Here is a 24,964-nt window from a genome sequence, read left to right as displayed (position 1 = left end):
AATTTTGCTTTGGTTAAAGAAGAGTAAGACCTCTGGTGTTTATTTTTTCAATATATGTGTATTGTTAAAGAACAGTTACATTCATCAGTGACTTCCTATGCACGTACTTACTGCAGTTGCCTTTGTTTCTTTCTTACAGGCATGTAGCCACCGCTCTAGTTCAGAGATAATCTGCTGTACAACTCCTTCACTGAAAGCCTTCAACCTCCAACCACCCTTTGTAACCAAAGTGTTCTTTATTTTTGATGGTGTCAGCTCTTTGTTCTTTGATTTTGATTATGTAAATAATCCTGTATTTAAGCATTTTGAAAAGCCGGTGTTCATCTCAAGAGGCAACCAAAACGTTCTGGAAATCAAGGTAAGAAATGCTGAAGTAAGTTTTTCAATTATTTGCAAGCACGCAGCAGCATAGTGTATAACAGACGTTTTGATGAAATGAAGGAAGCCCCAAGGAAGCAAGGGCAGAGAGAGCAGTGTGTTCAGTACTGCGTGCACCCAAGCCCCCAGCTGTCGCCACTTAAAGGATGCAGATTTGAAAACAAAAATGCATACCAGGGTGGTTGTTGGCATCAGGTGGGGTGGGAGAGGGGTTTTCCTTATCCTCATGGGAGGACCATGCTGTGTCAGCTTCTGAGTGCGATATGCTGTGTCACCAGTTCAGGATCAAATGTGGCCAGCAGCTCAGAACCTGAAGTGGGTGGTCTGCATGCAAGTCCTGGCTCATGGACTGATGGGTTTGTGTCCTTCCTCATGAAAGATGTGGCGTTCTCTTTAGAAAGTGGCCTAGCAGCTATAGATCTCTAGAGCTGAGGGAAACTCTGGCCTGTGCACAGAAGTCACTCATGAGGATCAGTCACCACTGTAGCCTAAATATTTATGGATTCGTGAAAAATGCAAAGTCAATGCTGAGCACCTCTTAAAAAAGCACTGAGAATAGCCTACACAGCAGTGAGGAACATCTGTTAGGAATTCAGGGCCCTTGCAAGCACAGGCTGCTATCTACTACAGTGCTGTGGAGAAAGCAAGAGTCTGATTTCTTAAAATCTAGTGCTTTTTTAAGTATCAAGCAGAAACAGTATAAATACAGGTATTCCTAATTTGCAATGAATATTTATGAAAATTTAGTATTATGTATGTGTAATTTATATAGAATAGCTATAATTTATATAGAATACAATCTATAAAAAGTGCTTTATGGAAGAGAATCAGTCCTAATACTGGGGTCATCTCTTTGTGTAGCTTGTCCGTAGTTCTGTAAGCCAGAACTCTTTTCCCTTATGACAATCATGAAATCTTGAAGCCCTGAGGTCTTTGACTCCAAGATGGTCCAGTTGGGCGAGCTTCTGAGCTGCAGGAAATCAGAGGGTTCAGAGGTTCTGTCAGCCATGCTGAGTTGCAGTCAAACTCTGAATATTGATCTGTTTCCACAAAGTGTTTTGGGCAGATTCCAAAGAATAATCAATCTCTGATTCTTATTTTTTTTGTTTTGTTTTTCTACTTGGAACTCTTGGCCATACAAGACATACTTTTCCTCAGTGCAGAGCAATTCTCTTGTTCAGTTGCAGAGGAACACTAGAAAGAGTTGTGTGCACGTCAGTGGCGAGCTGGGAATATATATCTGCTGCATGGCTCAGTGCCTCAGTGCAGTGATAGCAGTGTTTTCCAGTATTTTCCAAGTCATGCATATCAACCGATTGGAAAGAAGACTAATTTGAGAAGAATCATAGAATAACTTAGATTGGAAGGAACCTCTAGAGGTCTTTGTAGTCTTTTGAGCCCTTGCTCAAAACAGGGCTAAGTTAAAAATTAGGTCAGGTTGCCTATGGCTTCATCCAGTTTGGCGGTATGTCTCTTGTTCTGTGGGGTTCAAAACACGGCAAATTGCCCAGGTGTGGCCTTTCAAGTGCTGAGCAGAGGAGAACCATCCACCTCCGAGGTACTGGTTTTGCTGCTGCTGTTGAAGTATGTGCTGAGCCTTCATCACTACAATGGCACGCTGCTGCCTCATTTCACCTTGTGGTCCAGTGTTTCAGTCATTTTCTTAAATTTGATGTCATCTGAAAGGGCAAGGACAGTGCATCCTGTCCCTTTGTCCAGGTTGTCAATAAACCAGTATTTATCCCAGTATCAGCCACTGACAAATGCCACTTGTTAGACTCCTAAGCTTTGAGCTGATGGACCATCAGTTTTTCATTTGCCTTGTAGTCCATCCATCCTGTCCTTATAATCTCAATTTGTTTTCATTGCTAGGAGGGACTGTGTTGCAAACTGTGCTGAAATCAAGGTGAACACTGTCCGGTGCTCTCCCTTCATCTACGGAGCCAGTTATCTCTGCATAGAAGGCAATCAGGCTGCTCAGGCAAAGTGCACCCTGTGCGCAAAGGAAACCTGTGCTGGCTCTTCCCACATTCTTATCCTTCCTCTGCCTGGAAGTGCTTCCATAAGGACTTGCTCCATAATCTTTCCAGAGGCTGAGGGTTAAAAAAATAGTTGGTTTTTTTAACTCTCTTCTTTCTTTTACTCCTGAACTTTTTATTCTCCCTGAAGGAGAAGCCTTCCTGGTGGGAAGAAGACATTCAGATAAGAAAGGCTAGCTCAGAGCTGTCCCACTGACAACTGACCAAAGTCACAACTTTTTAGTATTGATGTCACCTGTAGTCACGGCACCCACGGCAGATGCTGTCTACCTAAGCCTAATGCCCTGGTTATTTCCTGGCAACCGACTGGAGAATAACATTAGAGAAAGCTGGTCTCCTAGAACAAAGCATGAACAAGCACCAATTTAACATATTCCACTAAATAGAATTAGTTATACTGGGATGCTTCTGTCAAAACAGCGAGGCAACTTTCAGAAATTATAGTTGGGAGCCAAAAGATCATTACAAGCCATATTGGCAAAACTTTTCCCTTGCCCTGTACCCGCATTCAAAAATACACAAGTTTACATCCCTCATGGTCATATTTTGTGCAGTAATTAAGCAAGATCAGCATGAAATTAAATGGCAGCTTGCTTCAGTGAACAGTCTGTTCTACCAAACCAAAGTTCTTTTATCTTTTTCTTAATGAGTTTCAGAGGGGTGGAGGGAGCTTTTACCACGAGTTTTTCAATCAAACTAATCTAGTGCGACATATTTGGCTTCCATCAAATAACAGTGGGTACCAGTTGAAAGATTCTGTTTGGTTTCCCCTGATGACCATAAGATGTTTTTGTAAGAAAATGTTACACACAAGAAAGCATTAAGTCTTCTGTCTAAAACAGTCAGGGCACTGTGTGCCATGAATGCCAGCCCTTCTTGTCTTCAGTGCCAGCTCTTTTGTCTTCCACACTACCAAGCTTCTCAAGGTCCCACATCATCGCTGTCTGCCTCTGCCAAGTACATGGCTCTTCAGAGTCTCTCAGTGCCCACCGTACCCCAGTCAGAGGGGTCATGGCAGAGTGCCTTCAGGCACTTCTCTGCTTCAGCACCATGAAGACACCTCTGCAGAAGGGCTCCTGTCTCCCGCCAACACGGGAAGCTCTAGGGCCAGGAAACATTCTGGTATTTCGCTGTTGGGGGACAACCAAAGACCTGAGTCTGCTGAAGAGGACCACACATTCTTTATAAGACAATCTTAAGGAACTCTTCTTATCTCTTTGTAGGTCACTCTCTTTTCCATCTTCCACGTTGCACATAAAATTATGTTGCTTTCAGTATCTGATCCAAGAGAATGCAATATGGAAACTGGGATTTCTGAGCGAGCTGCAGTGGAAGCTGTGCAGCCGCAGTAACTCCTCATTCTTCCCAAGTCCACCTCGTCTGCTTAAGAACCTCAAGAATTCTTCTGACACCAATCTCAAAATTTCCATGCCTGGCTTTGTGGTCCTTCTACTGCTTCTAGAATTTACCCCAGATTATTCCCATCTCTCTAAATTTTTTAGGTAGTTGATCTATCAGATTGGTTTGCAACAGCTGCTCAGCCCAGTAACGAGCTTCTCCAGCTTGTGTGCAAGGGCATTGCTCAGCAAGAAGCGAGTAATACGCATTTTAAAATAGGAAATAGTTTCCCCGTTCTCACAGGAGCCGGTTTCTTCCTCTTCTTAAAATGGTAGTCAAATTTTGGTGGTCCTGAGAAGAGCAAAACCACTGCTGAGTTTTGAAACTCTTAATACATTGAGATACTATAGTGAATATATTTGAAACTGCATTATATGAATGGTAACATAATGGTAATGGTAGTAAGTAAAAGTTACTATCTTCATTATAACTGGCAAAGGACCAACTTAGGAAACATCAGTATGATTTTTTTTCCCCCTTTAGGATAAGTATCAGTTTTGGTGGAAAAAAAAATTTTAGAAATCGTTTTCAAAAAATCTTAAGATTCAGTGTAGAAGGAAAAGAGGCCACTCACCCATGCTCTCCAGGATAATATATTTATCCTGAAGGTGGAAAACTCGAATTCAAGTCTTTTGAGGTACATCGTTCAAAGGAAAGATTTGAACCTGAATAGCTCACAATATGCAGCAAGCCTCCATAGTAATAAACCATAAACAGTCAGTCACATGCTTCCTGGTCCAGCAAACAGAATGGCTCCAAGTAGACAGAAGATAGAGTGCAAAATGGACTGCTTTGGCCAAAAATTAAAAAGCATTTACCTGAGGTGTGGCTTTACCAGTCAAAATAGGACATTAAACTGGCTCTCCTCTATGTTTCTTTAAATCTTCCCAGGGTTCTGTCTGATTCTGCAGCAGACCTAAAACATATGCCAGAGTAAGATACTTTGCCCCTCAGAATGGGATTCTACTTTTATTTCCAGTGTACGAGGCCTTGCAGCAGTGTCAGCCACGATGCCTTCGTCCCTTCTCGTGAAGAGCTCCCAGATCAGCCCGCATAAATAGCCTTTATTAGTGTTACTCCCCATCCTCCCTTCTCCCTTCTTAATCCTGCTTAGTGTGCTTGTCCTTTCATCTTAAGCTGGGCTGTACACAGGGTAGGGCAGCTTCTTAAATACTGATGCACTCCTGAGCACAAAAGATCATGAACTTGGCCTTTGGACGCTACTATCACAACAGCAGAGGGAGTAATATTTCCTCCATGTCTGGGAGGTGAAAGCAGGTTTTCTGAGTAGGGAGTGCACTTTTCATGCTGTCATCTTTACCAGGGTTTGTTCCTTTTTGGTCTGTGGAACCTGATTTTAACAGATTTTTGCTTTTTTATGATTATGATTAAATAGCTCTTTTTGAAAACTTCGCTCCTGCTGCCCTAACCACTTGCAAAACAAAACGTTTGAGATGCCTTTAGTTTAAACATAATATAATGCCAGTTTTATATAAACAGCATCACATAATGCATCCTTTCTTGTGCAAAAATCTAAACAGGACCAATAGGTTTTATCCCTCAGACTTTTACATTTTTAATGTAAACTCATATACATATACATATACATACTCATATACATAAACTCATACAGTCTGCATGGGCTGTATGAGTATTAGTGACAGCAGATCTTATCTGTAAACTTTATCATCACCCTCTGGCCTGTCTGTCAAACTCCTGTTTACATGAAAAAAACCTGATACATGCATATTGACAGGGCAATGTAAATTTGCATTAGTCTTTTATTTCACAATTGTTTTTCCATTAAAAACATTTTCCAAGGTAATAAAAGGATTTCTCCCTAACTTTTATGAGATGGTTATGTAATGTGAAATTGATTTTTCTTTTCCAAGGGAAATTACATTGATTCAGAAGCTGTTAAAGGAGAAGTGCTAAAAGTTGGAAATAAAAGCTGCGAAAACCTCCTCCTGCAGTCAGAATCAATTCTGTGTACGGTTCCCAGCGATCTCCTGAAATCCAATAGTGAGCTGAACATAGAGGTGAGGCAGCTACACCACACGTGAGATATTAATGCCGTTTTTATTATCATTCACAAGGTCGCTATTGAACCTATGAACTTTAAATTTAAGCCTAAGCCTGTGTTTACAGAGATATCCCTATCTCTGTTTGAGATGGAAATTTATAAAAAATAATTATCATCATTGTTGTTGTTACCTGTTTGTGCAGAGACTTTCTGGAGCCTTAGGCACAAAGTAGGACGTAAACTAAGCACAGAAATAAAATCATGGTTATTAATCCAAACACAAAGGAAACATACGGGGAGGAACGGGAAGGTATAATGGAGTAGGTTTAATCTGGAGTTCACAAGCCCTTATTTCAGCAAAAAATTCTGCTGCAGTCAAGAGGATCAGATCCTTTCTGAAAGATTTTTTGGTCTGCTTTTTGTAATTTCCTTTCAGTTCTTCTTGTAAGATGCAGACACTTAGAATAAATGTTTGAGTTCCACTATTGTTCTAAAGGTGGTTTCACTAGAGTCATTCCGAGTACTACTGCGAATTTAAATTGTAGACACTTTTGACCTACTGACTCGTAGAATAAGACACAAATCTTTCAGTATCTTCATGGGGGTTTTGTAAATATAAAAAAAGGAAAATCACAGTGGAATGGGATTACTTTTAAACTCTGAAATCTGCTTGTCATGTACTCGATTCACTGAAAACGGTGGAGACTTTGGCAGTCATGTAAGTGTGATTAAGATCAAAGTCTATGTAAGCTCTTTGGAGCAGGGAACACCTATTTTTTTCTATGTCTTTATGACATTCATCTCAATAGGAACCTGGTCTGTAAATGGTAGTCCTATGTGCTACTGCAATCTAAGTAAATAGTAATAACTAATTTGATTTATTAATTCAGTAAATATTAATCTATTTTAAAATTAATTTCTTTTGAAAAGTACAGATTAAATTTCTTAGGTGAGTCAGGCAACCTATAAAATTAGATGCAGCTCTCCTTTTAGTGTATCTGTTTCCCGGACCTGTAAATGCCTAGTTTCATATAATACTTGTGCACATGTTGCATTCTGTACTGTTTGTATTTTTTGTATACAACCAGGACTGGCACTATATTCAGTCAGTTCTGCTAAATGATATTTCCTTAACCTCTAAGAAACAGATATGCGTGACGTATTTCATATGTAGAAAAGAACACAACATAAAGGGGTTAAATAAGGTTTCTGCTTGTTTACTGGCAAGGAGCCTCAGAAACTGCAGTCTGCCCAGCGAAGAAGAAAATTTGCTCTTTTGACGGGCAAATCCATCATTACAGTACCCAGAGGAACGAATTCCACAGGAGGAAGAGAAAAGATGGCCAAGTGCATTCTGACTAACAGAGCTAGTACCGTGTGACCTAAAACGGTTTTTCCCTGGTAGCTGCTTGGTGTTTGTTTGGGTGTTGGTTTTGGGGGTTGTTTGTTTGTTTGGTTTTGTTTCTTTAAACTGTTGACAAGCAAGAAGCTGGCAAGGGACAGGCTCACGTGACCTTGGGAACTGAAATGCAGGCATGCTGTCAACAGAGAGGGAGTTTGATGTTACAGCATATTTATGCCAGAAGGACGCATATTAAAGACATTTGGGCAATTTTTTAACATCGATTTCAGCCCATATAACCATAAGCCCATACATTTCTGTGCACCATTTCAGCAAAAGTATGAATTTAGTATTTTAAATTAACATCTGGTAGCAGTGGGACCCTGTTTTCCAGAGTGCATGTGTGAGTGTGTGCTGTGTGCATGGTGTAGCACGTACATAGCTGTGTCACTAGCAGAGCTCTTGAAGGCATGTAATGAAACATAAAAATGTACATCTGCTTTCACGTACACCAATATAACAATGTCTCTACTCCCAGTGTCTTATCACAGTACAGCATTACAAAATCAAGATTTAATACATATGGGACATATCAGCTTATACTTTAGCACTAATATTCTACTTCTTGCTTGTCTTTTGAAATCATCACACTATTTTTTCTGTGTTTTTTTCAGTGGAAGCAAGAAGTTTTGTCAACAGTTATTGGAAAAGTGCTGATCCGGCAAGATCAGAATTTCACGGGACTAATTGCTGGAGTTGTTTCAACATCAGTTTTAATTTTTATCTTATTGGTGTTTTTCCTCTGGAGAAGGAAGAAGAAACAAATTAAAGGTCTATCATTGTCGACTTCATCAAATAATTCTGTTATTATATCTTAGATTTTAAAAACTGACATCAATTTATGCTTTCCTTAACCGCTGTTCAATGTCCTGTTGTAACCTGTCAGCAGAGGTTTCACAATCAAGTGCAATGTTTAGTTGAGTTTTGGCCCTTGGCTCTTGCCTGAGCTGGGTGAAGGGCCACACTATGCCTAAAGGGGAAGGATTTCGGAGGAACTCTGAGCTATGTAGAAAACTTAGTAACTCCTCTTCCCCAGTCAGCCTTGGAAGAGGGAATGAGTCAATGACATGTGTGGAATCACAAGTACTTCAGCTTCATCCAGTTGCCTTGTAGTCCTCTAGGCTGTGCCTAGTTTGTGCAAGACACAGAGCGCTGCAGTGGCTGGTCTTCTGTCCACCCGGATCAGGGTGCCTCCCCTCTGGCCCCCATGTCTGGGTTTCCTTCGAGTGGGAACTGCTGCACTACGCAAGGGGGGAGGAGGAGGGGAGCTAATACACAACCAGGTCTTGTTCTGATACAATATCACGGTCAGATCATGAAGCTGGCCCCAGAGGCTTCAAAGCTCATTTGGATCTTCCAGTGTAGCCAAGAGTGGGGCTTTAACACAAGTCACAGCAAATCTTGTGCTGTACAAATAGCGCAAGTTCAGGTCTTGCACATGTCTGCTTCAGCAACAGCCCAACCCTCTTCCCAGCAGAGCAGAACATCTAAACTGAAATAAATGCCTAAATGAATGTTGGCACACAATAAACACAAGGGTTTTCTCATACTGTCTTTTTCTCCTTCCCCTTCAGATCTGGGAAGCGACCTAGTGCGCTATGATGGCAGGGTGCACACTCCTCACCTGGACAGGCTGGTGAGCGCGAGGAGTGTAAGTCCAACGACAGAAATGGTTTCAAGCGAATCTGTAGATTACAGATCAACTTTTCTAGAAGGTACACTTCTATTATGAATCTGTATGGATGATATTTTATACATCTTGCTTTTCATATGTCTTCAGATGATAGCTGTTGTGATCAATATCTTAATTTCATTTTCTCATCTGGTTTGTCTGTGTCTGCATTGTTTGGGATTTTCATGTGTTTACAGGCTTACTATTTGAACTGAGCTTCTCAGGTGCTTCCCAAGATTAAGGTGCGAAGGATTTTTACTTTTACTCAGGTTGGAGCAATATATAAAATGCTGTTAGTGAAAATTCTCTGTAAGTATGTTCCACAGTTTATTAGGAGCTAGTGGGTAGAATGATTTTGTGTTATCATAAGGTCCATCACACCATGCACAAATCCACTCTGAAAAAAGCGATTTTAAGGATAGCATCGAGTGGGTGTAGGTTTAGTGTGTCTCAGTGAGTTCATACAGTCATGGTAAAGCAGTTCTGTCAGCTCAACATGGGACATGGAGATTTGTAAACTGATACTCTTTTGTCCGTTCATGCACCTCCTATAAAATGGCACACTGTGTGATGCAGAAATGCTGATTTTAATAATTAAGCTAAAGGGGGTGTGAAAACTGTCACAAATTGAGTGGAGGCCCACGTGTGCTGAGATGTCAGTCTTACAAAACATGCTGTTCATTTTCAGACCTGTGGGCATGACGGAAGAATAACCCTATGCTGAATAGATTTTTGTGCCACACATCACCATTTTAGCAGGGGTATTCTCCAGATCACTCTGCTGCACTTACCATACCACTTCAGTCTGAACGTGGCCAAGATGTGTGGAGACCATGTTCTGTGATTACCATTAAAAGAGTCTTTAACTGTTAGAAGTCACCATATGATATTTGAGATACCACAGATATTTGTTGGTCTTGGTGTAGACATAGTCTTGTACTGTTTCAGGCGCTGCCATTACAACTCAATAGAAATCGCTCCAAATCCTTATTCCGCCTTGGTAATGCCCAATCGTGGAGTTGTTTGAAAGCCAGGCCTGTTCCAAGCTTCCTTTATGATTCTTTAATTGCTGCTGCCAGCTTGCACAGGAAGTTTCTTGATTGAAAGATTCCCAAAGGAAAAGCAAAGCCTGTGCCACTGGTTAGAAGGGAAAGTGCTACATGAGACACAACTATGCAGAGATCCTTGGTGGAAGGTAAATCTGCAGTGGTCCTGGGGCCACTGTGCACCAGCAAAGCACAGCCGAGAGTGCACCCAGGAAGGTGTGTTCACTTAATGTACCCGTAGGAATGTTTACATCAATTACTGTCAAAGAATAAAGTGACAGGAACATTAGAAAACATGCAGATCTACATGCAGCAGCTGTAAAAATTATTTTGCAACCGTGACTAGGGTATTTTACCATGATTTTTAAATAGATATTTGCCCTTGGTGACCTAAATATGGCTTTGTAAATGCAAGAGTTTGTATTTTTACCTCTAGATAGAGCAGCACTGAGTTTTTCTTGGCACCTGGAGTGATAACAGCACTATATAAAAATTTCCCAAGTTTTATACATAAATATATAAAGCATGTCTGTACAACATCTTTTACTCTTTGTGATAAAATATCTGATAATTTCTGTTGTTAAATTTATTCCTTTTTTTTTCTTTTTGACCCTGGGCTAAATTCTGCTCATTGACTCCACAGCAATCATTACAGACTGAAATTGGTGTCAATTAAACTTAGTTCTTTGATTCTATTACACAAAATACTAGGAAAAAATCTTTTCAACAAAAGCAGTTCAAAATACCTGAACAACATGCTGTTGACAAAAATAATTTTCTCAAATAAATGCTCCTTGCTTGACTGAAACATTTTTATTTCTGCTATTCTAAATCAGCTGGCTCATGTTATTTTCATGAGTAGCACTAACTGTATTATCTTCAGCAGTTACAGGATATGAATCACCTTTAGGCATTTCCCTGGTTGAATATTTACCATTGGATAAATATAGCTAGTCACCAGCAGTTTAGAAACCTTCATGAAATGCAGAGTTCCCTACCAGATTAGAATACGACAATAATAAAAGGTTTCACGGGTTTAATTGTTCACTACTTCCTCCTCCCATATTGCTGTAATTTTTCCATTTTACTCTTGTTACTCCCAATTACTAGAAATGCTATAACCTACACTTGGCAAGAAGTGACAAGGCTTCGTTCCATCCCCTCAGAAAAGTGGAAGTTCTGCCATTTACTTTCATAAAAGTAGGGCTGAGACAGGCCTAAGTTTCTAGTGACATGGTTTTCCTGGAGTTTGGCAGGTCAGCAGTGCATATTTTCATTTTTCCTTTGTGACCAAAACCTCTGCAAAGCCAAGCCGCTTCCAAACTGATAAAATCAAACCTTGCTTACCAAAGCAATAAAACTCTCAGTTTTCCAAGAAGTCTGAAAGGATTGTAACGGTTTCTGTTCATCTTGCAGATCAGTTTCCAAGCATGTCTCAGAATGGATCGTGCAGACCTGCCCAGTATCCTCACTCTGACCTCTCCCCGATTCTGTCTAGCGGAGACTCAGATTTAGCCAGTCCACTTCTCCAAACTAATGTCCACATTGACATCAGTGCCTTAAATCCTGACCTGGTCAAAGAAGTGCAGCATGTGGTTATTGGTGCTGACAGCCTGATTGTGCACTTCAGCGAAGTAATAGGAAGAGGTAGGTACTGCAACTCTTACCTTACCAACTGCTCTTCTTTTTTGTACGCCCTTTCATTATAAACCATTCTGAATAAGGTGTCTGCCTGGAGGTTTTTCAAGCCTTTTACCTCTTACAGGACTGCGTCCCATGCACCAAATCAAGGGGGGGAACCAAGGGGCTCTTGAAGTCAGGTGACAGGTTCTGCATTTGATCAGTTGGAGAAGACACCAAGAGGGTGGAGAGTCTGCCAATTAATAGGGCTCCTTTGAACTCAGAGATTTGCTGGTTCCCCCTCAGCTGCCTCACTCTTACCCTTTTCTAGGCTACAGAAAAGCTCAGCCAGGGCTTCTGATCCATGAGGCTGTGGTGGAGAAGTGAGGCTGTGATGGAGGAGTGAGGCTGCCACAGAATACTGCACAAGACTAAGGCACACCTCTGAATGGCAGGGTATGCTGAAGCAGGGGCACCAGCCATCTTAAACTCAGAGCCTGAGAGCTGGCAGGATCACTACACAACACAGAAAGTTCCAGCAGTCACTAGGGCATTCAGTAAAAGTCCCCATGGGCTAGGTGAAATGCACACACTCCTTTTCCCTCCGCATGTTTCCCCCAGCTCTGAGAGATTCACTGTTTGTTTCCTCTTACCAGACTCTGTTCCCCCTCGTTCCTCTCTCATCCCAGCTGCAGTAATGCATAGCTCCTGATTCACTTCCCCTTATTTTTATCCCTGATATAGCAAGCCCCCTATTTTTCTCAGTTTCTTCCATCATTCCTATTCCTCTGCATCTCCATAAGCAGGTTCCCTCCTTTCATAGCCTGAGCCAGCATTTGTTAGGGGCATTTATTAAACTCTGTACTGTTGAGTACCTATTAGTAACCCAAGTAGAAGCTGGATTTTCAGTACTTCTGCAGATCATGCGTGAGAGATCTCTTGTTGCATATCAGAATACTGATAAAAAATTGGCTATAAATGATATTCCTAATGCCTCTTCTGCAGGAAAATAGTCACAAATCAGTCAGTGTGTTTCCCTTCCATGTATTACACTTCATCATCCCCAAAGCAAGGGTGGGCCTTTTTCTTTTCTTTCTTGTTTCAGAAAAGTCCAAGTAATTTCCCATTTTTTAAATGTTGAAAAACATCAGAAATGACACCAATTAACCATTTTTAATTTTCTCCTCCTCTCTGATAACTAGAAATCAGCCAAACTGCAAAATATTTTAGACACACCCAATCCAAGCTTTAGGATTTGTGCCCAGGCTCCGAACAATCTGTGTTCTGATGGGATTTTAGTTGCTTTTATAAAACAAACTTTGTATTAACTTTACCCAAGCCAAAAGCAAAGCCAGCTGGGCTCTGACCAGCACTTTCGACTGGAACCTAGTAGAATTAAGCAGATAGTCTTGTTCTCTGCAGAGCTTACACTTGACAAAAATCTACTTGGCTTTCTAATTGAAAAATGTAAGTATTTTAAAAGTGTCCAGTAAATAGTACGTCTGTGAACGAAAGCCCCTAGTACCTGTACATAATTTGATTTGAACAAATTAATGTCTGGAGCTCAAAGTTCTCTGTATCCCAAACAGGTCAACCTGACTTCTCATAGCAGGTTTCCCCATAGTAGCGTTCTACAGACTACCCCATTTGCTTGGTAGAAAAGCACAGGATCAGGAAGGATTTCTGTGTCCCTGGCAGTCTATGTCACTGCTTAGACCATGAGAAAGAAGACAAATTTTGCTTCTCATCTTTTAGTGACATTTCACACTCTGAACTAGGCCCTAGCAGAGACCATAGACTGCTGCCTAGTGATGTGGTCAGTCTGTGATCAGTAGTTCATGTTCATAGCCAGCACACCGCTTTTAATACTTAACATTTTCTACGGAACAGCAAGACCCAAGAGACTGTAAGCTCACAGTGACCCTCCTTTTGCAACTTTCCACTGAAAGTGCAACAACACTGTGCACCAACAGTTGAGTGGACCGCTTGGCATGGGCTTGCAGACCACTGGCAACGACTGATCCAGGGGTCATGTCAGCTCCTAACTGCTCCCTTGTCCCTTCCAGTGGCCTCTTTTGACATCTGTGTCACAGGAGAGTATGGTGGGAATGGTCTGACATGGTTTTTGTGTGCATAGTCATTACAAGAACATGAAGCAGTTGTGGCATCAGCCTTGTCATTATTTGTACTCTCCATCTAGGTCAAGAAATATCACTTACACTGCAAATAGAGTTTGCATTTTATGTAATGACGGTTTTATGTAAAGGTAGTTTTATGTGTTAGTTATGAAGTATACGTTACAAGCGTTGGGAATTGGACAGTAATGCAGTGCGATCACTTTCTTAAAGCATAATTGCTACCCAGTGGAAAAAAAAAAAAAAGAAGCTATTTTTACCTATTAAAACTAACCTTGCTCATGTTTTCACACAGGGCATTTTGGGTGTGTGTACCATGGGACATTGCTGGATAATGATGGCAGGAAAATTCATTGTGCTGTGAAGTCACTGAATAGTGAGTTACATGTTTAATAGTGAGACGTTACCGTAATTCCAAAGATAACTGGGGTGAACTAATTAATTACAGTGAAGTATGCTCACAAATAAAGATTTCTAGTTGCAGCTGGATCAGATTTATCTCTAGAGCAGTTCCAATTACTTTAGATTACAATGAGGCACCAGTATATATTTGTACTTCAAATGAAATACCCATATATTTCATTTACAAAGAAAAGGACACGGGAAAATGAGGGAAAGGCAGTGTCACTTCTTATTCTGCTGACTACTGAAGATTTGGGTTTGGAAGTTAATTTGCTTAAGAGTGGGCAAAGCTGCTGGAAAAACAGGAAGAGACTATAACATTTATTAAAGGCTTTACTCAAGTGTTGTTATTCAATTCTAAATAATCCATAGTAAGAAAAAGAGAAATGGAATTAAAATCACCAACTCTATTTGGTCATGGTAACAAAATGGATGCACATAACCTAGTTGTAATGTGGGAGATGGGGAGATCGTTTGTAACTTCTCATTATCACTTTGTTGTGCAATGACATGCTGTACAGAAATGAGCCGTAGTTTGTTTGGGTTTCTTTTAATTAACTCATTTTATCACTGGATTTCTCAGGGATTACAGACCTGGAAGAAGTAGCTCAGTTTCTGAAAGAAGGAATAATAATGAAAGATTTCACTCATCCCAACGTTCTCTCACTCCTGGGAATCTGTTTGCCCAGTGAAGGATCCCCCTTAGTCGTTCTTCCATACATGAAACATGGAGATCTTCGAAACTTCATTAGGAATGAGACTCATGTAAGTACATGGTGAGGTCTACCAAATGGTAATTCAGGTCTAGCCACGCCCTGCTCCAACACCACAAGCTCTGATAATTACATTATGTCTATAACTTGCTGCTGTTACTACACCTTAACCTTTAGCACTTGCTTAGGCTGGCACGGAGCCCAACCACAGTGCTGCCACTCCTTCCCTTCCCCCTCAAATTCCTCTCTAGAATGTTTCCCAGAAATTATCAGCAATAAGTATTTCTCATTTCCCATCCATAAGCCTCTTTATAAACAAATGTGTTTATGAGATCTAAGTCAAGGGGCCCAACCATCTGCTAGTTTAAACTGGCATGTCTCCGTTGACTTCAGCACAACTGTGCCAGTCATCAACATCTGCTCTTCCAACTCCTAGGTGAGGGATCTTCGGGTACAGCTAGTGTCACAGCCCCGTTATTATCAATAATTTTTCTTCTTATAAGAAAGAAAACCAGCAATTGTTATACAGACTTTGAGTACTCTATTGTCAGAGATTTTCCCCATTTCCATTGAAAGACTGCAGATTTCTCAAACGCCTCGCTGCTTTCTCGCAAGTCTGAGACCATAGGCCTTGCCTCAGGTAGTGTAAGCCCACCTTATGCTGTAGTATTTCACCCATTTCACAGTGCTAGGACAGTATAAAGTGACTTCTCAGCCAACAGGATTTTGCCCCTGCCTGTGTGGCAATCAACAATAGCCAGTATAATTAAAATAAAAAAAATGCATTGTGACACATTGTTGGGGGAGTTAAGCTTTCTGAGTAGGGACCTCTTCCCCTCTGAGCTTCTTTCATTCTACAAATCCCTTGTCTGTGAATAGTGCCATGGCCCTTCCTGAAATAAATAGAATAATGCCCACAACTGAACGAGATTGTTGCACAGAAGAAAATTATATGGAGGAATTTCAACAACACAAAAATCTGTGGGAGTTCACGATTACATAACAAGTCGTGCTGCTGGATAAAAGAATTACAGGTTTATCTTTATACTTATTTTAATATTTAACATTTTCAGTAAGGTCTTACTTTGCAGACCCCCAGAAAGAGTTACCAGTCTTTGCAGAAAATCTTCCTCTGGTAACTGCTAAGGTTGCATTTACCTTTTCTATGGCATCATACTGATGATAGCTTGCACTTATTTTGCCTCAGATAGGGCTCTCTCCTTTCTTGATCATTTCCAGCTGTTGAGCTCCAAGTTCATAGTTAGCACCTTCTGCTGAGTTACATGCGATTACTCTTAAGTTCACAAATGTGAATTTTGTGTATCAGCTGTGATGCTGAGGTTTCAGCATACTGTTCCACTTCCCCAGCCCAGGTCATGCTGCTTATGCTGCAAACTCTGCTCTTCTGGAGTCTTGTCAGCGTTTTTGATTTCTTAAAGTGTGTTTCCTCACTGGAGGTAAGAACTTGACCTGAACTTACACCAGTTTTACTACAAGTATCAAGCTGTCTTGACCATTCTGGTGGCAAGATAGGTGTGTCAAAAACTGAGAGTCACAACAAAAAACAGTCTGCTCCTTGAGTTTCTGCATTCATTGTATCACAAATGTTTGTATTTTACAGAACCCAACAGTAAAAGATTTAATTGGATTTGGCCTTCAGGTTGCAAAAGGGATGAAATACCTTGCAAGCAAAAAGTTTGTCCATAGAGACTTGGCAGCAAGAAACTGTATGTAAGTACAGACATCTAATTCCAGCCAATTTTATCACACTATTCTGTGTCAGACAGTGGGATAAGATAAATTAAAGTTTCCAGGATTATTCTTTTTTAGTCAAAATAGGGTGGTTCTGTCACTGTTCCATAGTTATACTGATGTTTGTCTTGCATACTGATGAGCTACTCAGCTTGCTAATGGCTCATTTCTTACACATAAGCTTTTTTTGAGTGTGGGAAATAAGGAAAGCTGAGGTGAAAGTGTAGCCACTCAAAATCATTGGTTAGACAGTTTAAAAGGCATCTCCTAAGGGAAGTTAAACTGCTGTTGTCTCAACTTGCTGTGCTTCCACCCAACCTCTTCAGAAGCAGCCCGTCGCTGCTGCCACGCCTAGCAGGAGGGAGAGGAACACAGGGGAATTTTGTGAGAAAAACAGAAACACAAAGAAACACCAGTGAGACCTCCTGACAGTAATCTTTAAGTACATAACTATGAGCTTACTTTGGCTCAATTGCACACACAAATTAACATTAAAAAATCAGAGCATGCAAAGAATCTTACTAGTGTCTGGGTAGCCAGACAGTTCAGTTCACACAGAGACTGATACAGGAGTTGCTGATACTATTATGCAGATTCATCACCTATGCTGTGAATTAATGAGGAACAGGATTAAACATCAGAGTTTATTTTTAGCATATCATGACCTGAAACTCTGGCTGCAAAAAGGTTGTTTACCTGTGACATCATGTTTCTCAGTGTTTTTTTCAAAGGATGCACACTGGTGCACCTGAACAGTCTCTGAAAAATAATGTTTGCTTACAGCTGCTGGTTGTTTTAAGGGAGGAAAAAAGCTGCAAGCAACATGATTTTCAGGTTTCCTAAGAAGAAAGGAATTGGGTTACTGGATAAAAGTCCGGGTTCATCTAATCAAAGTCCAAGTAGTGGCAACAGGATATTTCTCTGGCCTACTGTCTCTTCCTTGGGTGAGGAGGGAACAAATGTCAGGATGTCTCACATTGCCAACTGAATGGCTGTGTTTCTATGTGGCAAGAATCACAGAAGCACAACCCTTGCCACAATGGCAGTGTCCATCAGAAAGGAAGCCAGGATGCAAATACAGTTCCCATGGGCTCTTGACTCTGTTCCACTATCCTGGAAGAGGTGCAGGAAGCTGCTATGGCATAAATTGTCCCCTGTTACCCCATCGAAGTTCCCTCCTACGCCCTTCCCTACCCCGTCATTGGCAATGGTTTATTTATTACATGAGTAAAAACAGCGGATCATTGTGTGCCTTTCAGAGGGACTTCAGCAGGCCAGATTGCTATCCAGGCAGAGACCTCGTAAATTCAAGACGGGGGAATGCCACATGTAGAGGCTGAAAGAGACAGGATTGTTTAGCCTGGAGAAGGCAGCGGGGTCATATCCATGTGTATAAATACCTAATATGGTGAAGTAAAGAAGATAAAAGCAGATTCTTCTTAGCGGTACCCAGGGACAGGCCAAGAGGCAGTGGGCACAAACTGGAATAGAGAAAATTGCATTTAAGCATAGAAAGAAATGCTCTTGCTGTAGGGGTGACTGGACACTGGCACAGGTTGCCCAGAGAGCTTCTGGAGTCTCCGTTCTTCCAGACATTCAAAGCCCCACTGGTCATAGTCCTGGGCGTCCTGCAGTAGCTGACCCTACTTTGGGCAGGAGAGGTGGTGGTGAACTAGATGATCTTCAGAGGTCCCTTCCAACCTCACCCATTCTGTGATTGTGTGATTCTGTAAAGAATCCCAAAAGCAGATGTTTGCTGTGGCTAGGTCTGCACATATAATGAGGGGTAGGCTTAGGCGTAGCTACATCTGTTTTCTGACAGTGAGACAGCTTGTCGGGACAAACACCAAGCATAGGAGGAGCACAGCTAGGGAGATCTTCTGGTATGGCTGAGCTGTAATCCCAGAGGAACTTAGCTTATATCACCATTCTTTCCCAGTCCAGATGCCAAACGCATCCTTAGTTACAGGACTACACTACTATATAGTCACTGAGATAATGATGGGTCCTTCCTTATCAAAACTGAGAGTGAATAGGAAAGGGAATGCCTTGACTTGGAAATAAAAATCAGAAGTTTCTAAGGGTATGGATGAAGAAACAGCTGTGGAAGAAATGATGTAACACTCAATCAGGATGTGTAGGCTATTAGCAAAAATCCTTTAATACAGAGCAATTGCTTTAAAAGAACTGTAATTCAGATTATATTATCAAAAGAGTATCAGTAATTTCCTGAGTTCATTAACTGTGTTAAATGGGTGTCAAATATACTTTGCTGCACTTTTTGTTTCACTGTTACATTAGTTAATAGATCCAAGATAAAGTACTGTCTTCCAAAGTTCCAGTCTCAAAAATGCAAGTCACTCATTATAATCCACCATCACTGTAACTCTCGCCTGCTCAGTTGCAGATAATACTTTTTGTCATTTCTCTAGGTTGGATGAAAAATTCACTGTCAAGGTTGCTGATTTTGGTCTTGCTAGAGATGTCTACGATAAGGAATACTACAGTGTGCACAATAAAACAGGAGCTAAACTGCCAGTGAAATGGATGGCTTTAGAAAGCTTACAAACTCAGAAGTTCACAACAAAGTCAGATGTGGTAACATACAAACATATTTGTATCACACGTTAATTTCTCTTATCTTGCCTGAGGCGTCTCTACCATTTAACGAATGGACTTACTCTAACCCAAAACTTTGATTTGAATCAAACTTTAGTTCACATAAGAGACTGTTTCTACATCCAAAAAGGGTATTTGTCCCAGTCACAAAGCAGTAAGTTGTTAACCTGATGATCTATTACTGTTACTGCTCAGGAAAGAATTAGGAGTTTAATCCCACTCCAAGGGAAACTAAGGACATTCCAAGAAGCCAAGCTGGAGCTGAACCCTGCTATAGGAGGGGCTCTGGAAAGCTTGACAAAACAGGTTAACTTTGAGACTCATAAAATTTAATAGTTCTGAAAAAGACTTTATTTGCTTTATAAATACTTACCGACTGCCTACAGCAATCTCAAGTATTACCTGGCCTTTTAGGAACAAAAAAAAATGTAAGATGAAGTCATTAGTTGGCTGGATCACTTTGTATTTTAGCTCTCCTTTCAATCCAGATTCAAATTAGCCTGTGATGCATAGAATTTTCACCATGTGTATTCTCTTCAGTATGTATTTACACAGGGTTAGTCAGATCATCAGCTCATGTAAATTGGCAGAGCTCCATTAACCTCAAAAGAGGTCTGCCAATTTATGCCAGCTAAGTAGCAGGCCTATGGGCTTTTATTTTCTTTCATTTACTTAGTTGAGTTTCTCTGGCTGCAATTTAAGTGGCTCCTCAAGTCCCTACAGCATTTATTAGCCCACTTAAAAGAAAGCTGAATGCAGTAAAATAACTTTTCAAAGGGAAAATCCATGCATTTGAACGCTTAAATCTGTCAAAAAGTCTTCTAAAAATGGAATGTAAAGCCCTCCAACCCTATAACTTATTATTTATTTCTTTGTTTTCTTAGTGGTCTTTTGGTGTCTTGTTATGGGAACTTATGACAAGAGGGGCACCACCTTATCCTGATGTAAATTCTTTTGATATAACTGTTTACTTATTACAAGGAAGAAGGCTGCTACAACCTGAATACTGCCCCGACCCACTGTAAGTAAATAGTTCGCAAAGCTTTCTGCAAATACTGCTGATATTCTGATACTATAGTAAGTGAGACTGTTGGAGGAAAGAGGGGAGCTTTTTGCCTTTTTACGTGTTTTCATAATTGAACGCTTTTTTTATTTGAATGGCAGGTATGAAGTCATGCTGAAGTGCTGGCATCCAAAACCTGAGATGCGTCCAGCATTTTCTGAACTCGTTTCAAAAATATCAACAATCTTCTCCACTTTTATTGGGGAACACTATGTTCATGTGAATGCTACTTATGTCAACGTGAAGTGCATTGCTCCCTATCCTTCTCTTTTATCATCACAAGACAACACAGACATGGATGCTGACACATGATGGGTATGTTTGAAATAGAGGGAAGTTCATTCCTAGTTGTATGAACAAAAAGCAAAACATTTTGTCCACTAGTTTTTACTGCCCGCTCTTTGTGAGAACGCTGTTGCACATGTTTATGTTGTTGCCCAAGTTGCACTAGTACAAGGACATCATATCATTGTTTAAGGCTATGGGATTCTATAAACCATCACAGTAATTTCCAAGTATTTGGACAACTGCATCAATTTACCAAATGGAAACGCTGTGTGCTACCATCCAGAGCTAGTTCCCACTAGCTCTCATTCATGTGTGCTCAAACCCAAGAACACAGATTCATCATTAATGCCATGAAGGAGAAAGTAGAATACCAATCAGTACGGCTGGAAGGACTATTACTGTGCACGTACGTTAGGATAATGAGCAGTGCAGAAGTGGTTTTCATACAAAAGACTAAGACAAACAGTGAGAGTTACAGTAGTTTAAAATGTATTTTCCTCCCGCACAGTCCCAACTTTGGATTTTTGCACTATAACGACAAGGTTTCTTAGAACACAGGCAGCCAAGAGAGCCAGCCTCACGGTAAATGTCTTAACAGAAATCAACAAAGTATGTCAGCCTTGCCAGTCCTCTGGTGTAGTCAGACGGTACATAAAATAAAGGGAAAAGCATCTAGCTTAAAGCATTCCTAGTGTCAACTTTATTCCAACATTCAACCACTTCTTTGAGTCAAACAGCCTGTATCGACAGATCTCTCGCTAAAAAATGCAAAGCCTCCATTTCTTTCAATAAAGAATTAACCACTCAGAATAAAAACTTGAAGGCATCCATATTAAATGCCAGGCTTATCCCTGGGATGCATTAATACGGGCTGCGTTATGCTAGAGAGGACGAGGAGACAGGCAGGCTGGCAACCTTATGGAGCTGCTGTCAGGTGAGTCACACGGTGAGTAGCTGAAGCTCTGCCACCTACCCTTGGGCAGAGCTGTTGGCAAAGGTGAGTAAAGAGCGGAGGCGTTGCATCCAGCCCTGACCTAAAAAGACACTGCCACAGAAGGAATGTTGATGATAACTTCTTCATGCCAGCCCTAAAGAGCTGAGAAGACCAAAAGAAGAAAGAGCTTTAGGCCCCCCAGCCTCTTCTTGGATCACACAACCCAGTGAATTACGATACCTTATTTTGAAATTACAACCAGAGAAACAGTTTTGGAAAGAGATAGTAAATAAAACTTTCATTCAGTAGGGAAGAGTACTATAGCTTTAGAGCAAGCATCACATGTCATTTCTGTTCCTGTGGAATTCTGTGCATACTACTGTATAGCTTGTTTAGTATAGGATAGAACTGGGTTTGTTGGTGTAAACATATAAAGTATTCTATTTTTATATTAAAAAAAAAAGTTTATTTTTAATGACATTTACAAAGTTTGGTTAGGCCACAAAATACTGCACTGTGAACATTTCAGAAAATACATGTCAACGTTCATGATTCATAAATTGTAGCAACCTTTAAAAAAATACTGTGTAAATATTAAAAAGGAAAAGAACTGACTGTAAACACACTCCACCCTAAGTATAATATCTCTGTTGCTGCAAGTCAACCATTTTAAGGTCTTCAGAGAGAGGTGGTATGGATAAAGAACTGGTATAAGGGACTCATATTGTTCTTGGGAGACAGTGTTATAACTGAAAGATTTATAACGAGGGCAGAGTGTGTAGGCAAACCATGAGCAGATAATATTGTATTGTGTTTCATCACCACTTTCATTTCAGAAATGAACTTTCATGTCTGCTGGGAGCAATACTAATTGTAGATTGCTCAAGGACAAAAGGCTTTGCTGCAGGCAAAAAAAGTCATCTCTATGGTTGTTAAAACAGCTAAGGAAGTTTATGACACATAGATTTGGAGAAGATACTCCAAACTTGTACATACATGCTTGAGGAACGCTGCAATGTGAAACAGAGGACATTTTTACTATTTATGAACTTTTGCTTAATAAAGTTAATGTTGTGTCTGGGACACCTGTAAGAATACGTGATTCTGGTAAAGATTTGATGTTAGTAAGTTCATATATCTGCAAATGGTACTTATGTTTATAGTTGTTGTTATGACCTAATAAACATGTTACTAAAATGAATGATTGTAATACTTTACACTCAGTGTGCTGTAATTACTGTTAACAGTTGCCTGTTAAGCTGATAAAAGTCTGTATGCTTTCTGTGACTAACATGGGAGGAGCAGCCTGCGGAACTGCGCGAGAGAGAGGAAACAACTCAGAAACATAGAAATACGGGGAGCGCACCACGAGATCAAACACGCAGTTCATCAGGCTCCTACCCATTAACAGATACGGGAAGGGTGCAGAATATTTGTCGTGAACAGCTACGGTGTAGTCTGTTTGATTAGGAAGTCTCTTGCCTAACCACAGGCTGCACCCACACAGAGCCTTCAGCTTCTTCATGCACTTAAGAGTTAGAGGCGACATCTGAAGCTTGGAATTTAGGCATAGTAAAGAGTACCTCCTTGGCCCAACAAGGATGCTCGTGCTTGCGTTTAGCATCCAAGTTCCCTGATCAGTCATGATCTACAAGGAATATCGAGCACCTGAACCTGTGTTCCTCACGGTCATCCAGCACGTGTTTCATGTCTGCAAGGTGCTTTGTATCTGTTGATACCTGAAGAGAGAAGGCACTGCGGTCCCTGTGGGTCTTGGCTTTTCCGAGGGAACAGGAACCAGCCCTGCTCGTCTCCCACACATTTCCTCCCGGTTACATTAGATGCTTCCCACAGAATTCACAAGTTGGCTTCTGTGAAGTGCATGTTAAGCAGGTACCCCACAAACACTGCAAGATGTGCTGCTCTGTGCCACTCCTAAGCCAGACAACACTGTGAGCGCCTTTCTCCAGCGGCTTACCTCAGGCAGACTTTATACTTGACTCACTCAGATGTATTCTAACGCACAAAGTCTCAGCTGATTAAAACCAGCATTTATATGCTCTTCTAATTTCTAAATATCAAACAAACCAACAGCAAAACACATTTCTCTCCAGACACATTTACTTCCTGGCACAAAATGTAAATGCTCGGCTTCAACTCGAGGTGTATTTTAGGGAAAAAAGGCATTGAAGCTAGCAGCTAAGGATGTTGCATCACAAGCCAAATCCAGCTAAAAGGTCTGACATTTTTTACATCTAATTTATTTTTCAGTTACATTTTCAGAATTTCACTGAAAAGTCAATAAGAAATCTCCATGGTTTTACCACAGTCTGCTATTAATACCGGGGTCTTCAGTCTCAACTGGCATAACACACGGCCAAATGATGGTCTGAACTTAAATGCCAGATTTGTAACACATTCTTCTGATTGCTTCTCGTGATTTCTAAGGGATGCTATATATTGCATTTTTGAAAGGGTCAGCAGAACCACAAGCTTCCCATGCTCAGTTTTTCACCCTAGTAACTCTGTTTATAGCAGGTACACCCTGCAGCAGATCTCCAGCTGACTTAGGCTGGCAGCCTTCCCCCCTGCATGAATATTAACTGTGGATGTGGCCCGTGGGCAAATCGTTGAGTAACAGATACCCTACACAAAAGCCAAGAGATTAAAAAAACAGAGAGGGATATCCTCACCCCACAGAAATTTTCCTCTTGATTTCACACATTTATTCTTTTTAGGGCACTATTAACCGTTTTAAATAATTTGCTATATTAAGGAAGATTTTTGACGCATCCAACAACATTAAAGGTTTGTAAAAATCAAGGAACACAGTACACTGCATCATGGCGTTGGTAAGGCTTTGCATATTGTCGTGTTAAATTCAATCATGAAGAATGGACCTACATCCCTTTTGTAAATAAATGAAGTGGAAAGGTACATTGTCATTTTTGTTACAGTGGCAGAAGCAGTACAGGTGAGCAACTGCAAAAGGGCATCAACGTAATTTTAAACCTACACATGAAACTCCCTTTTTGGAAATTTCATTGCTGGAATTCAGCCATAACACTGTATCACAGAAAAAGATCACAGCAGATAAATGCAGATCCTGTTTTTTTACTCACTAAACAGAACATCTATTCCTGAGAAATTCCGATTTCCATGATTTTTAACAAATAGGTCATGAACTGGGTATTCTGACCATTGAAGAAAGACACGGTAAATCTTAGGAGTTTGCCAAACCGATTACTAAAAATATTTACAAGAAATTGTGATCTCACAGACAGCAGGGAGAACTCAGAGCAACTTGATTGACTGAGCAGACACCGGCCCAGAGATCAGCCTCTTGTCCTGGACCTGGACCCGTGTGCTCTGGCATTAAACCTGAATTTGCCTTTTGAAATCCACATCCACCTGCTAGTGCTCAAGGTGTGATAACTCCCAACGAGGATGCTGACAGACTTTTTCTGATTCAGGCCAAGC

General features: G+C 40.8%; 1 protein-coding gene across 4 annotated transcripts in view; it reads left to right on the top strand.

Annotated features, from left to right (window-relative positions):
• MET (MET proto-oncogene, receptor tyrosine kinase) overlaps positions 1–22,701 on the top strand; it is a 90,980-nt gene extending 68,279 nt beyond the window's left edge. For 3 of the 4 annotated variants that reach the window (XM_056340646.1, XM_056340648.1, XM_056340649.1), the window contains 11 exons: positions 140–358; positions 5,708–5,854; positions 7,855–8,011; positions 8,815–8,955; positions 11,375–11,605; positions 14,009–14,089; positions 14,699–14,880; positions 16,450–16,559; positions 19,013–19,178; positions 20,084–20,220; positions 20,364–22,701. In XM_056340646.1, coding sequence (XP_056196621.1) covers positions 140–358; positions 5,708–5,854; positions 7,855–8,011; positions 8,815–8,955; positions 11,375–11,605; positions 14,009–14,089; positions 14,699–14,880; positions 16,450–16,559; positions 19,013–19,178; positions 20,084–20,220; positions 20,364–20,574 — 1,782 coding nt within the window. In that variant the 3' untranslated portion in view covers positions 20,575–22,701. The remainder of the gene's footprint in view (positions 1–139; positions 359–5,707; positions 5,855–7,854; positions 8,012–8,814; positions 8,956–11,374; positions 11,606–14,008; positions 14,090–14,698; positions 14,881–16,449; positions 16,560–19,012; positions 19,179–20,083; positions 20,221–20,363) is intronic. The other variant, XM_056340647.1, reaches the window with a different exon arrangement.
• Positions 22,702–24,964: the final 2,263 nt, after the last annotated feature.

The sequence above is a fragment of the Falco biarmicus genome, chromosome 5 (genome assembly GCF_023638135.1).
Source record: "Falco biarmicus isolate bFalBia1 chromosome 5, bFalBia1.pri, whole genome shotgun sequence".
Classification (NCBI taxonomy): domain Eukaryota; kingdom Metazoa; phylum Chordata; class Aves; order Falconiformes; family Falconidae; genus Falco; species Falco biarmicus.
Note: the sequence above shows the minus strand (reverse complement) of the source record. Positions and strands in the feature narration are given on the sequence as shown.